The following is a 15,696-nucleotide window of genomic DNA, read 5'->3' as shown; positions in this document are numbered from 1 at the left end:
CGGCGGGAGTATAAATGCCGACGCGCCTCGCCGCTTGTCAGTTGTTGATCGAAGGCCGACGCTCCGTTCGCCGCTATCAGTCTGAGACTGCTATCTGTGCGAGACTGCTGCTGTAATTGGACTTTCTGTTTACCGGGCACAGGTTCGCCCAAATAAACAGTTAAATTCCAACAAGAAGTCTCCTGTCTTCAGCCACGTCACCACCCCGTGACAATAGTCAGCGTTCTTTTCTGCTCTGCCGTTTTTGATGCATTCTGGCGTTGTAAAATTTCCCGTAATGAAACGAATACAGAGCAGTAGGTCAGGCACTAATGCAAGTACGCATGCAAGTACACTACGCCAACGTAGCTTTCATGACATAGGCACGCTCTTAATATGATGTCATTCGTCATTCTGTGGGAAAGCATGATACCGAGTTTACATCTGGAAAGTGTAATGTAGTGTTTTCGGCCGTGGATATGACGAAGACTGCTGAATTTTTATGAGTATTGTTTAGGACAACTCGCGTGGTAAAATTGTCATTGAATCAGGCTAGATTACGTTGCTTACGAGAAATTTTAGCGTGAGCGTTTATCTAAGTATAACCTTCTAACTTTTTCTTTGTTCTTTTTGTTCTCCCAGACAGACTATCCGCAACTACTAGAGGAATTGGTCATGATGTCTGGCGGCCTGTCACTCGCTTATAAGGTACTTCATGCTTGACGTATGTGGATGTCGGATGTAGCGCATATACTTTTCACACAAGGCTTTCCTGTAGGCAGCCATAGCAACACATTGTTAATTGTTGGTAACACAATGGCTTCAAACGTGGCCATTCATTCTTGCTGAATAAGTTGAATTCTTACTAGCAAATAGCGCATAAATATTTATTGACACATAGAGAAGAGCGCTCGTTGACTACTTGTCAAAGCCTAAAACCATTTGAATTTATTCAATTTTACTTCCAGAGCTACCTAATATTCATGGCTAAGTACGAAGAGGAATTTGTGAATTCCAACATTCCTGACATGAAGCTCACCTTAAATCAATATTTCTTTCTGCAGTTCTCTATGGTAAGTACTCAGTATTTTAGCCGCAAAACAGCCAATCGGTTAAATCTAGTCAACAAGATAGCATGTGCGTCCGAACACTGTTGTTTTGAGAAGAATAGTGCTGTGAAAAGAAATTGTGATATAAGTAAGCATTGTTTTTGCATTCATAAAGTGCCCCTTAAGCTTAAGGTTATATGCTTACTCATAAGCATATAAGACGCAGAAAATCACAGTCATACCAAATAACTGTTGATAAGTATTGAAATACCTAATTTGATCATGTCTCAATAGATTCACGTTGTCTGCCAAAGGTGTTCTGATTGAGCGATTTCTCGCTAAACCTCCATTTGTCTTACTTAATATTACATGTTGAGAAAAGTATTCAGTACATATAAATGGCTCTCAGCGTCCTATGTTAGCATTTTAGGCACTTTCACGAATAACTTCGGCGGCTGATGATGTGTCTATTTTGGACTATCTTGAAAGGTCCTTTGATGAATTTCAGGTCCTTTACAACACTGACTGCAGCACTGATAGGCTATGGCATTTCTTTTCAATTGTTGTAGGGAAGTGCATAGACAGCTATGTACCTAGGATTAGAAAATGCATTTGTAAAACCAATCCCTGGATTACCAGAGAAATCATTCACACAAAAAGAAAACTAAAACGGAAACGGAAATCTTGTGCAAAAAATTGTACCCCTGAAGGAACAGCTTGCATTTCTTCAATGAGACAAGAACTGAAACGTCTGATCAAGCAGTCCAAGGATCGGTTTTTCAATGTGACATTGACGAAATACTTGAAGGAAGCCCCCTCAAGGTTTTGGCGCTTTGTAACTCCCCCAGCAAGCTCTCCGAGGCCACCTGAAATTACTCAACAACGTGTTGATGACTTCAATTCTTTTTTCGCTTCTGTGTTTACTCATGATAATGGCATTTTGCCCGAGTTTTCTACGCCACCATTGCAGCGGCCGATCGATGATGTGGTAATTAGCGAAGAGGGTGTCCTAAATCTTTTACTTAATATAAATATAAGAAAAACCCCCGGCCCTGATGGTATACCAAACGAATTTCTGTACAGATACGCTGAATGGGCGGCTCGCTTCCTTACAAAAATATTTCAGTCGTCCCTGCGCAGTGGCTGTTTCCCACTAGCGTGGAAGCAGGCTAAAATTACCCCTGTTCACAAAAGTGGCTCCTCTCGGGACGAGCGCAACTACCGTCCTATTTCGCTTATCAGTACATGTTCAAAGATACTCGAGCACATTATTAACAAACACTTGATGTCCTATCTTGATACGCACAATCTATTATCTTCGAAGCATCATGGCTTCCGCCGAGGCTTATCTACAACAACTCAGTTAATCGAATTTGTTCATGATCTTTCAAAAACAATCAATTTGCGTGGTCAAACTGATGTGGTATATTTGGATTTCGCAAAGGCATTTGATAAAGTATCGCATTCAAAGCTACTGTTTAAAATTGACAAAACGTTTCAAAATATTCACTTGACAAAATGGTTTTCATCCTATCTCAGCTGCCGTCAGCAGTTTGTTCAAATAAAAAATAAACAGTCTAGAGCAGTTGCAGTGAATTCTGGAGTTCCCCAGGGGAGCGTGCTGGGTCCCCTTTTATTTTTGTTATATATAAATGACCAACCAAACCGCGTTACGGTCCCGATAAGGTTGTTTGCCGATGACTGTGTTGTTTATAGCAGAATCGAGACTGAACATGACCAAGTTAATCTAAACAACAATCTTCAAAGAATAAAGGATTGGTGCGAAGAATGGCAAATGAGTTTGAACACAGAAAAAACAGTCTTTATGACTATAACTACAAAGAAAGCACCTCTAGATTACAACTACCAGATTGGCAATGCTTTCCTCAAGCGTGTACAAAACTATAAATATCTTGGGTTATGGTTCACGCCCGACCTCCGGTGGAACACTCATATTGATAATGTATGCTCCAGGGCTACCAAGGCATTGTATAGCCTTAGACGTAACCTTTATACCGCCCCATCTGATATAAAGTGTCTTGCTTACAAAACTCTTGTCAGACCTATTTTCGAATATTCTAAAATTGTCTGGGACCCTTACACAAAGACAAACTGCAATAAAATAACAAAAATACAGCGACTTGGTGCGAGATTTATTTTTAATAAATATCGCCGACATCATTCTCCTACTGAACTTTGTAAAAAAGCTGGACTGGATAGTCCTGAACTTAGGACGAGGATTGAGCGTCTGAAATTCCTCTTCCAGTTAATTCATAATCATTTTAAACTAAACTATTCAGATTACTTCCAGGTCAACACACAAGAACACTCCAGACATCGCCATAATATGTATATACCACCCCTAGTCCCACGTAACGATTGCTTTAAGTTCAGTTACTTTCCACGTGCTATTGAAGATTGGAATATGCTGCCAGAGTCTATAATTGGTTGTTCCTCGCTTACATCATTTGAACAGAATCTAAAACGTTTATTTTCCGAATAACAGTGACATATGTTTTTTTTTTTTTGGCGTGTGTGTGTACTTTTTGTTGGTTGCATGATTCTGCAGTAGTTGTCTTTCAAATCTTCAGCGCGGTGCAAAAGTGCCGCCTCAAATGCGTCATGTGCTGTTCTGCGCGTATGTATTGCATCGCATGTGTGTTCCATTTATGTATGTTATGTATAACTTCGAGTTGCTGGTCACAATAATACCGAGAAATTATCTCGAGACCTGTACGGTACTTCTTTTTTGCAAAGAATTGTTTGTACTTCCACCCTGTAACGGCCCACTTCTGGGCTAACAGTATAAATAAATGAAATGAATGAAATGAAACTTCGTGAAGCCAATGACGAAATTACTTGAATGAGAACTTTAACCAGTTATAACCTAGATTTTGGTATACCTGGTTCGTAGCATGTTTTTTTGTATAAAGTGCTTGTGTTCTAGTGTTAAGTGATGCCGCATCAAATCATTTGAGTCTGTTTACTCACCCATTCACATTTTATCGGCAGAACTTTTGCACAGCGAAGGCAGAAGAATACAATAACATGCTCAACCAGACGGAATTGATCAGTAAGCTTAGGTGAGTATAGTGTGAACACATCTTCAGGCAAACATCATTACCTTCTTTTTGAGCCTGTTTTAGTCCACAGCACGAAGACATCTCCCTCTAATCTGTATTTTCACCATCATGTGCGAGCCTACTTTATTTTGTACGTGTGAAATTATTTTTTACTCCGTCAAAATCGCCTGTTTCCAAAACCTTAGTAACCTTATTGTTGGTCTCACTGTCCACCATATAGGGTGACGATCCCTGTTTGTCGGGTAGACGCTGGCTGCAAAAGCGCTTTGTAGCTTCCCATACAAAATCGCTCAAAACTTGCAGTTTACGGGACCGAATAACTAGTCTGTAAACAGAAAACCTGAGCTCAGTTAGAAATACAATTTACCTTTCTACAAAAAAAGGAAACGTCTAAATATTCTGTTATCACACCAAATTTCTCTGCTAGTGCAGTCGCAGTAAACGTTTTACATACAGGGGGAAGACTATTTCATTCAGAACAAAGTAAATGTTATGTTCTTTTTAGCTTTTGTTGTAGCGCATCTACAGCAAATTATTACTTTTGAATTATATCACTGCCGATATTTGATAGTGAAACTGCAAGTACCACAAGAACCAACGTTTATGCATCAATATGGTGAAGAATATCAAAGGTCACCTAAACATTTGTTGAATATAGGTAAGTAATGCAATCAGAAGCAATAAGAGACGGGGTATATCAACGAAATAATGCTTAATAAGAATGAGAAAAGTTCTTTTATAGACGCAGTCAACGTGTGCAGACAGGCCCTGATTTTAGACAACAGTATTGTACGTCTTCAAATGCCATTTCAAATATCCCGCACGCTAATAGTGAGTAACGAACTCTTGCTATTGATTCGCGGACATTTCGTCGCGTTTGTTTTGTGTCACGCCAAAACACGTATCACTACCTTGTGAAGTACACGTACTCTCTCTCGCTCTGCTCATATGAACTCTGATCGTAAAAGTATGTTACTTCCAGAGTTTTTTCAGTCATGGGATAGTTCAGCACTAGGCGCTACATTTTGAAACGGACCTCTGTAACATAAGGTGATGACTGTTTATCATGCTTTCTGCTATGTTTTTTTACCTTCACGCAGAATCGTGATACCGATGCAGAGCTCCTTTCGAATGTCGAAAGACTTTGTCTGTGCGGATGCGAGCGTCCTCGGAACACCCGACAAGTGCTCTGTTTTATAATACCTAAAGCTGCAGTCACAGCGGAATATCTGGGAAGGGTGCATAATGACGAATATTTTGAACATAGCGTCTGCCATGTTAAATGTCCGGTGATTTTCTACTCGACTCTGAATATGTATGCACTAGTGTTATAGGATATTCATATGTATAAAATGTGAAGTGTTCATTACAGTACAAATAAAGTGAAAATTTCATTAGTATTTCTTTCGAGTACTGCTTCGCTGTTGTGATGGTTCCCTTATGATATACACTGCGAGAATCTGAACTCTGCGTACACACGTTTATCCCTAAAACCATCCTCCTAGCACTCATGTGGCAATGACTCATGAAAATACCTTGGAGGTAGTGTGGGCACCAATCAGTCATTCTTATTGATTACTGCAAGCGTGGGTGCTACAAATGCAAATAACAATGGGGGCTTTTTGGTATGGCACTCCAGAGTAATAGGGTGGTGCAGATAAACATTCACACAGAAAAGATCCAAGAACACATGTCCACGCACGTGGGAGCGCCGAGTATTCGCGTCTTGTGTGCCAACATGACTGCCTTTTTGTTTGCACACATTATTAATCAGAAATGCTACAAAGGTAACGTGACTCAAACGACGCCCGCATAATACGAGTCCCAGGTGGCAGAGATTGAAAACGCAATATTAGTGCAAGTGGTCGAAACTGATGATTGCTAATGCTGCAGGCGCCGTTAACATTCCCACACGCATCTTTAGCGCCAATCTGTGAGAGGCCCTGTGCAAAGAAAAGACTATCACAGTACACAAAACCTGCACACACAAATTGTGCATTCGCCCTCACATCATCTACTTGAGTTGAGATTTCGTCTGCCTTCCAACATCCATTGACAGTCCTCCTATACAATGCGTGGGCAGTTATGTATATCGGTAGTGAAACTAACCGCGTCACACCACGAATGCAATCAATGAAGAATTTGTGAATTAGGGAACTAAGACACCGAATTCCCATAGTGCATTTGGTCCACATACCCCGTTCAATCCAAAGGTTCTTTTGCGTCCGGAGGATTAGTCGAGTTTGATAATTGGGTCAAATGCAGGGGATGCCGCATTTGGCGAAATTAAAACAACGCAAGTCGTGGGCCTTAATGCATCGTGACCCACGTTGCGTTGCGTCTGCGCTGTCTCGCTGGCGACGTATGGCACCTTGAAAACCCACGCCAGTTTTTCTTTTCTTTTTTGTCTGGGTGCTAGGCGAGGCAAAAGGAATTGGTCGTAGCGCGGAATTGACTCGAAAGCACCAGAAGACAACACACATGCATTTGTGTCAAGTGCGCACTACAACCGATTTCTCATGGATTGCCAACAGCCAACTTCGCAACTATTGCCGGGGCAAGAGCCCAAAAGTGGCTTGGGTTCTGCAACCTGGAGGCTCGTCAATTCCTTGAGTTCCAAGGCTCCTTTGGCTCCACTTCTCAAAATCTAATGAATATGTGTGAGCATGTACGGTTACGAAGATATTTGTACATATGTATTAAACGACAGTACTTCAAATGTACATTTCATTACTTGATATATTTCAAAATGGATGCGAGTTCGTCATCCTCTGATAGTAAGCTTCAGTACATCACCCTTCAGTAACTACGACAAACACGCTGCTTCTTAGCAGCAAGTATTTAGTTTTCCAGTAGAATTATACAAAATTTTCTCATAGGCAACTATCGTTCAACGTAGATCTTTCCCACTTGAGCACGGCAGTAACAGTCAACCACACCATCGTGTCACACACAAAAATGCATCAATTAGCATATATTATGAGGAAGGACAGTTCCAACTGTAGTGCTGCTTTACAGAGCGTTACCGGCCAGCTACCATCGCCACACGACCAATGGAGATTGTACGGGCCCTGCTTCAGAAAAGTCACTCTTTCTGCACAAAGCAGAAGGTATGAATGTGATAGCAACACATTGGGCTCTTGTACGAACTAAGTCTAGAAGATTTAGGAGCCATACAAAATGTAGTAAACATGGTGGATTGTGCTTGAATTGACAGTAATGCAGTAACCACAATATCTAAACAGGCGTTGTGAATACTTGACTCTGTGTGTCCGACAGAAGGCGAAGTCGAAGTTCATCGTCTAAAACACAATTCACTGGTTTTCGCGTCGTAGTACATTAACCTTGAAGTCTCCAGTGAGTATCACCAGCACATCCTGTAGGCACATCGCGAGAAAGTTGTGCAGCAAGAAATTCATGGCATTAATCCGCAAGGTTCCTGGTTAGATGTACGTTGTTTTGACGACGAAGCTGTGAGATGTGTTGCGTACGATTGCAGCCGCACGACAACGAGCAGGACAACCGAAGAAAGAGGAGATTATTGATTGATTGAAATGTGGGGTTCAACTTCCCAAAACCACCATATGATTATGAGAGACGCCGTAGTGGAGGCCTCCGGAAATTTCGACCACCTGGGGTTCTTTAACGTGCACCCAAGAAAGAGGAGGTTAGGCACGAGCCCTAGGAATAAAAGGACGTTCTTGGTGTATTCAAGACTCGGGTCTTGAATACACCAAGAACCAGAGAGACGCCGGCACCAGAAAGACGTCACGTATTCAAGACTCGGGTCTTGAATACGTGACGTCTCTCTGGTGCCGACCCCCCCCCCCCCGTCACGCCCATCCAAGACTTCTAGTTTCGATGACGTCGTTGGAGTGGCTGTGCATGAACCTTGGCGTCGTCAGGGCCAGCGTCACAAGAACTATCACGCTCCTGACCGACGAGCTGCAGTCCTCCGTTCCCGATGCCAGTCAGGTCGACTCCCACGTTGCCTACCTCAATCAGAAGAACGCCGAACTGGTCACCTTAAACAAGGAAATGTTCGATGCGACTGACGATAACGACGACTACGAGGAAGAGCTCGAGGTCGCGGAAGAGTACGACCGAAGGGTCGCTTACGCCGAGTCCCGAGTGCCCTTCTTCCTCCGAGAGGCCGCAAATATGGCTACAGTAACGAGTGGTGCGAGGTCGGTGGCTACATCAACCAACGCCAACGCCGGTGGTGCCAGCACCGCAGCCCAAAGCCAGGTCAATAGTCTTCTCGAGTAGCCGATGTGATTCCCGATGGGATTCCCATCGCTGCACAGTGGTCCTGCCAAAACTACAGATCCCCACGTTTTCCGGCGTACTTCGCGATTGGCAGTCCTTCTGAGACCGGTTAAGTACTACGATTCACCTGAATGAAGACCTTTTACAGATCGATAAGTTCAAGTACCTTCAGTCGTATTTGAGTCGTGCAACAAAGAGAGCAATCGAGGGCATCCGAATAACCGAGGACGCGATTTGCTTCTAACGAGCACGTTGACCACCTGCTCGCCTTAGCTCCGGTGAAGTTGTCGGCAGACGTGGAGAAGCTTCACCTGCTCTAGGACAAGGTCAACTTCCGAATCTCCGCGTTGACCTGTTGGGGTGTCCCGCCTGACCAGTACAACGTGGTCCTCAACCGCATTCTGATGAAGTGTCTGTCGGTTGCTCCCGCAATTCTCTACCACCAGAAGGTGCACGAAGCACCACAGGAAACGTCCGGCATCGCAACACCTCAACAGAGAGCTCGCCAGGCTGCCGATTTGCTAAATATTCTGCGCATTCAGATTGAGGTTCGAGAAGAAGACAGGCCAGAACAAACGACGTCTGGTTTTTCGCGGTCATGGCGTGAAGAGGTCGAACCTCCATCGGCACCGATTGGACATTCTCCTACGGCGTCCACACTTGTTGTCAAATTTGTTACAGTTACGAAAAAGGTGTGCCCTTTATGCAGCAGTTGTCAGCAAACCATCGCAGACTGCAACATTCAACTCTCGGCTGAAGAAAAACGGGCTCGGTTGCGCGCGGCTCGCTGCTGCTACCGTTGCGGCTTGCAAAACCACATGGCGCATTTCTGCCGGCGTGCACGCAGCATCACCTGTAGTAAGTGACACCAAGGACACCTACCTCACTATGTTCTGTGAATTGTTCGCAAGGGCAGCCCCAACCCGTACAAACGCAACGACAGCGAATCAGGACAACCCGCGCATCGCCGGGCGATGCACGAACACGCCTTCAGTAATATCAGCCCCAAGCGTCATTAGCGAAATCAACGCCGTTCTTCTTCAAACAGGACGAGTCTGGATCAAGTGCGGGTCCCGGAATCGTCTCGTGCGCATTCTTCTTGACAGCGGCAGTCAGCGCACATTCATCCGAGCAGATGTTTCAAAGGACCTTAGATGCCCTGTCATCGGAAGCGAAAAACTTTCCTTGGTTACGTTCGGCCACTCGAATCCCCGCGAAGTAACACGCAGTCGACGGGTGGCCTTGACGCTACGAGGCCAACGTAGGGACATAGAGATAACCGTGGAGGCCTTGGATGTACCCGAAGTGTGTGCACTTACAAGCCCGCCACTCAGTACTGATGTTTTGCAACTTTTGTGTCACAAGAGCTATTATGCTGCAGGCAACTTTCATACCGATACCTGGCACCCACAGGAATTAAGCGTCTTACTTGGTTCCGACGTTCACTGGAAGGTCGTGACTGGAAGGGTTGATCATTTAACCAGCAACCTGACGGCTGTAGAAACTAAGTTCGGCTGGACCGTTCAGGTTGCCATGAAACGCGAGAGAACTTCAGCATCCACAAGCGTTCTATTCCTTGACTGTAGCACGATATTTGTTCCAGACGGTGATCTTTTTGCGATGTGGCGTCTCGACGTCATGCGGATCAAGACGCCTGATGAGGAAAAGGGCAAGGATGAACCAGAACTTCAGACATTTGAAGAGGAAATTATCAAGCCTAATGGGCACTACCAGGTGCCACTGATGTTCAAAGATCCAGGAATACCTGCTGGCATGGACAATCGATGGTTGACGGAGCGCCGGCTGCAAGCACAAACTAATGGGTTCAAACCACAGCCCGAATTCCTGAAGCAGTATTACAGGGTCATCAAGGCATACTTTAACGAGAAGCACGCAGAGTGAGTCGAAGAAGAGCAACTACCAAGAGAAAATGTGTATTATATGCCTCATCATGCCGTTATATGAAGAGACACGGTTACGACAAAATTTCGGGTGGTGTTTGACGCTTCGTCGCACGTGCATGGCCACCCCTGCCTGAATGAAGTCTTGTTCAAGAGTACGAGGCTGGGAGTAGACATTGTGCAACTGCTGCTCACCTTTCAATGTCACCCGGTGGTCCTCATCGCGGATATCAAAAAAGCATACTTGCAGATGCTTAATCGCTCGGAAGACCAAGACGTGCTGCAATTCCTCTGGATTGCTCGGTTGCCCACGGACGATGATCAATCTCCATGTGGTGACGTGGAGAATGATTTGGGTCCCATTCGAAGCCTCGCCTAGCCCATTTTCGCTCGCAGCAACCATTCGACATCACCTAGCGTTTTGTCGAGAACGATATCCGGAGACTGTAGCACTACTGGAAAAGGCCTTTTATGTTTATGACCTTAGCTTCGGACTTCCAAGTGTGGACGAAGCTGCCCAGGTGTACAATGAAGCACGCAAGATATTTTCGGAAGCAAGCATGGAATTGCGCAAGTGAACTTACAATGCACATACCTTCCGGAAAATCTTCCTTAGAGACAAGATTGCTTTTGAACACAAAGCCGGAGAGAGCAACCGAATCAAGATCCTTGGCATACCTTGGGAACGCAATGGTGACGGAATAATTCTCATGGTGCGCTAAGCGTCTGACTTCGCTGCAAACAAGCCTTCAACCAAGCGCGTTGTGCTCCAGACGTTAGCAAGAGTGTATGAGTCGTTTGGATATCTAGCTCCATTTTCGCTCAGGGCAAAGCTACTGTTTCAAGACTTGTGGAAGAAGAAATGCGCAAGGGACGATGTCCTCCCGCCAGAAGAGCAAGCAAGCTGGAACAGTTGGTGCAATGAATTGGAAAGAATGTATCCCTATTCTGTTCACCATTACGTATTCCTGCAAGCAGCTAATGCGAAGATTTCAATCGAACTACATGTGTCCTGCTACGCAAGTTCCAGAGCGTATGGTACCTGCATCTACGTACGGGTGCGCTCAATGAATGTCGAGTGCAACTCACAGCTCCTCATGAGCAAGAGCCGCGTGGCACCACGTAATTTTATTTCACGGCCACGTCTAGAGCTCTTGGCATGCGTTGTCGACGCAAGGTTAATGTGCGCACGCGTGAAAACTGTACCAGTGCTAAACTCCGTTCCTGTACACTTCTGGACCGACTCACTCGTGACTTTGCATTGGATTCGGAACACGCCTGCCAAAAGAGAAATGTTCGTACGTCATCGAGTCTCCGAGATTCATAGCCTGACATCGCCAACCCAGTGGCATCATTGCTCGGGAGAGGACAATGCCGCTGACATGGTTACACCGAGATGTTTCATCACCTCATCTTCTTGCGTCAACAATGTGGTGGCATGGTCCAACTTGGCTTCATGATTCCGGAGAGTCAATGCCTACTGAGCGCGCTGAACTGACAGAAGAATTTGCAGTCTTCAAACAAAGTCCAGAACAAACGTCGGTGTGTCCCGCGTGCTTTGTTGCGAACACTATATTATCTGTAAGCAAGTACAGCAAGCTTGACAGACTGCTAAGAGTCACCAGATGGGTGTACCGCTTCGCCGCAAACGCGTCAAGGAAACAGTGTTCTACGGCCGGACCTTTAAATAAGCACAGCTTCGTGATCGTATTGACCTTTTGGGAGTATGTTGCGGATGATTGCAGCCGCGTGCCAACAAGCAGGAGAACCGAAGAAAAAAGAGGTTAGGCACGAGCTATCGGAATAAAAGGACGTTCTTGGAGTAGGGCTCGGGTCTTGAATACGCGACAAGTTGTTTTAACGGCGCAAGCGTCAACATAACTCATCTGGAGCATCGATGGGAGTTCGTACGTCTAAAGTGAAGGTGGTGCGCATTATGATGGGAACCAAATTCGCAGGCATGACAGGTCCAGCAACTTCCCGAATAGTCCTAGACTTGATGCGAGCAATTCTTCCTGATGTGCATCAGAGTTAAAGAAGGGCCAGAGACATCTTCAAATGCGGCTTCCACCCAGCCGTATGGGCTTCAGTAAACTCGCCCCTCCAATCATGCCACGTCAATGTACGCGTCAATGGACACGCCAATGGACACGTCAATGGACCCGTCAAAGTTTAGAAAAAGCATATCTGGCTTCTCCAAAGTGCATGATCTGGTCGAGAATGTTTGTTTTAAGTCCATCGAGAGTAAGTCAGTAGTACACGGTGTATATACACAGCTCGCTATTGGTGAGTTGGACAGCATAAGCAGCGTGCTGAGGAGTGAGGCGTCGCTGCTTCATGATGGTGATGATGTTTGATGTTTTGTGGCGCAAGGGCCATTTTATGGCTAAAGAGCGCCAGTTCTTGTCGTAAGAAATATGGACACTGTTTGTTATAAGCGGCTGTACATCGGCCATAAAATTCCTCGCTCTAAGGCGGGTAAAAAGATAGAAGTAATAAAAACATGATCATGCCATGAACAGTGTGTGGTGTTAATGCATGACAAAAGTTTGTGATAATAAAAACGATGATGGACATGCATGGAATCAGCACAAGTGCTTCCACCATTCACACTCTTGCGTCCAAGGGCCGTGAGGAAAATGCTTTGTTGAGTGTAGCCACCGCAGCGGGGACCTCTCGAGCGAGGTCATGCAACGGAACTCCCGGGTATATAATATGAAAAGAATGAACCTCTTCTAAAAAGCTAACAATGATTTACGTGTAAAAAGTGATTCCCTACCGACGAACATTGCAGGGTGAAGGGGTATCTCCTGTCGGTAGGGTAATGGAAAGTGTTGTCTTCTTAGCGTGTCTAACTCCTTACACGGGATAAAAGGTGAAACACGGTGAGCGCATCTTTACACCTTTCACACAATGGTGGATCGCCACCAGACAAAATAAATGAATGTGTAGTGTATGTATGTCATGTTCTTAACCCTGTGAGTATTACTTCTGTGTGGCGTGATTTTGATGCAGGCCGCGAATGACCAAGTTGCGGCTTGATGACCTGTAATTTATTACATGTTTGTGTGTACCATGTGCTCTGCCAATAATCCCTGAGCTTTTGTTTTAGAAAGGCTTTTAAGTCGAGTGCAGGAACTGGTATCGATGTATTGCTAGCTGTTTTGTTGGCAGATCCAGCTAGCTAGTCCACTAGAACGTTGCCTTGTATTTCGCGGTGTCCAGGCAACCAGCAGACTACATGCTGCTTGGATGAGTACACTGTGCATAGGAGTCAATAAAGCGAGACAAGGACAGGGTTTTTGTGTTTTAGGTGTTTTCAGAGATTTTACTACGCTTAGAGAATCTATATATATATATATATATATATATATATATATTATTGCCTTCTGTATATTTATTTGTTTATTGTGTTTAACGGCCGCAAATATGGCATAAGCTTTGCCGGTGAAAATACTTGTATCAGAGTGGAGAACGCCGGCTTCCGAAAAGGATGGGCTGACGGCTCTTGTGGGTGCTGCAGCGTTGGCAATAAACCACTATCACCCGCCCATCCCCTTATCACTAGTTAGCAAGCTAGCCCCAGATGTACTTGGCTGTCACCCGTGCCTCACGTGGTTTCAGACTATAAAAAGATCATGTATCAAGGAATAAACGGTTGAGTTCGTGTTGCCACTACGTTGCCTCACTTCACTTGCGGCGAGGATGGGATAGAGGCCGCCAGAGTTTGACGAGGCAGCGAACAGCTGGGATGCCTACCGGGTGCGTCTCGAGGCATACTTTGAAGGCAATGATATCACGGACTCCTCAAAGCGTCAGGCACTCTTGGTAGCCTCACTCAGTGAAAGCGTGGTTCAAGTCCTTCAGGGACAATGCCCGTCGACGCCCGTGAACAGCCTAACGTACGAAGACGTCTCAAAGGTGTTGGAAGAACACTACAAGCCATAGGTGAACGAGACTGCGGCAAGTCACGCATTTTTTGTGTGGAGGCAAGGAGACAACGAGACGGTCAAAGATTTTGTCACAGACTTGTGACGTCTTGCAAAAGACTGCAACTTCGGCAACTTTCTGGACAGAGTGTTACGTGACCGGATAGTGTGCGGCATACGGGATGATGAGGCCAGGCGATTTCTGCTGACCCAAAGGAAGCTGACTGTGCAGGAAGCTGAGGAATTCGCCATGTCGTCAGAAACAGCCGACCGTATGGTCCGGTCCATGAAAGATGTAAACGGCGAGAACGACGCGGGTAACGTGTACCTGGTTAAAAAGCGTCGTAGCAGCGGACAAAAAAAAAGTCAGCAGGTACGACATAGGCGCACCGCGTCAATCGTGCTGGAGGAGCGGCTCCAACCACTCAGAAGACAAATGTCAGCATGTCGGGAAGGCGTGCCACAAGTGCGGTACTAAAAGACACTTGGCTAAGATGTGCCAGCGCAGGCGCAGTGGCCGGCAAGGATCGTACGCGCTCAGAGAGCTTTCGGGCGGAGAGGACAGTAAGGAAGAAATGCTTTTCGCCCTTTCTGCCCAGAACAACGTTGACCAGCCAGATACACGGCCCATCGAACGGAGCCTTGTCTGGGGCAGCAGGACATTGCGGATGCTGATCGACACGGGTTCATCAGTTAGCGTGATTCCAGAAAAGGTCTTCAGGAAAAACGGTAAGTGGTGGCTAAGACTAGAAAAAACGCCACTTCGGCTATCCTGCTTCTTCGGTCTTCTTTCAGTAGTTGGCAGAGTCGTCATGAGCATCGAATACGACAAGACTCGAGCGAATAGTTCGCTCGTGGTAGTGGATTGTGACGGTCGACTTCTGTGCGCCCGAAAGAAACACCATTCAGGCTTTCCACGAAGCGGGCGTGTCACTTTTAGAAGAAAGGGCTCCTCCGAGTGTCTACGTGCTGCAGGTGGAAGTTGACCTAAAAGGGCTGCTGGAAGAGTTCTCAGACTTATTTCAAGATCGACTCGGCTGTTACAAAGGTACGCCTGTCAAGCTGTACAAGAAAGAAGGGGCCATGCCTCGGTTTTTGAAGGCCCGCCCGGTGCCCTTAGCGCTTCCCAAAGCAGTCTCAGCAGAAATCGACCGCCTCGTGCAGCAAGGTGTGGTAACTCTCGTGAGCGTGTGCGAATGGGCTGCTCCCGTCGTACCAGTGGTGAATAAAAACGGAGACATCAAATTGTGTGGTGATTTTAAGCTCAACGTGAATCCGGCCACTCACCTGGCACAATACCCTTTGCCTAAGGTGGATGATATTTTTGCCGCACTTTACGGGGGAGAAGTCTTCACTACACTGGATTTGAGCAATGCCTATAACCAGCTCCTGCTTGATGAAGAAGCGAAGACGATGACCTTTATCAATACGCACCGGGGCTTGTACAACCGACTAGCCTTCGGCATCTCGTCGGCTCCCGCATCGT

At 45.7% G+C, this 15,696-nt stretch overlaps 1 protein-coding gene across 1 annotated transcript; it reads left to right on the top strand.

The window, feature by feature from the left end:
* The first annotated feature begins 625 nt into the window (after positions 1–625).
* On the top strand, positions 626–5,439 carry LOC142803382 (endothelin-converting enzyme 1-like). Its single transcript, XM_075888504.1, has 4 exons — positions 626–687; positions 948–1,052; positions 4,041–4,111; positions 5,212–5,439. The coding sequence occupies exons 1-4, from the start codon at positions 655–657 to the stop codon at positions 5,309–5,311; spliced, it is 309 nt and encodes a 102-aa protein (XP_075744619.1). The 5' UTR covers positions 626–654; the 3' UTR covers positions 5,312–5,439.
* Positions 5,440–15,696: the final 10,257 nt, after the last annotated feature.

This window comes from Rhipicephalus microplus, chromosome 3 (genome assembly GCF_043290135.1).
Source record: "Rhipicephalus microplus isolate Deutch F79 chromosome 3, USDA_Rmic, whole genome shotgun sequence".
In the NCBI taxonomy this organism is placed as follows: domain Eukaryota; kingdom Metazoa; phylum Arthropoda; class Arachnida; order Ixodida; family Ixodidae; genus Rhipicephalus; species Rhipicephalus microplus.
This window is presented reverse-complemented; position numbering and strand designations above follow the sequence as displayed.

Excerpts from the sequence above, each read along its gene's own strand:
- LOC142803382 (XM_075888504.1), top strand. The coding sequence starts at position 655 with ATGATGTCTGGCGGCCTGTCACTCGCTTATAAG. Across the intron at positions 688-947 it reads GCCTGTCACTCGCTTATAAG|AGCTACCTAATATTCATGGC; the intron begins GTACTTCATGCT and ends TTTTACTTCCAG. Across the intron at positions 1,053-4,040 it reads TCTTTCTGCAGTTCTCTATG|AACTTTTGCACAGCGAAGGC; the intron begins GTAAGTACTCAG and ends TTTTATCGGCAG.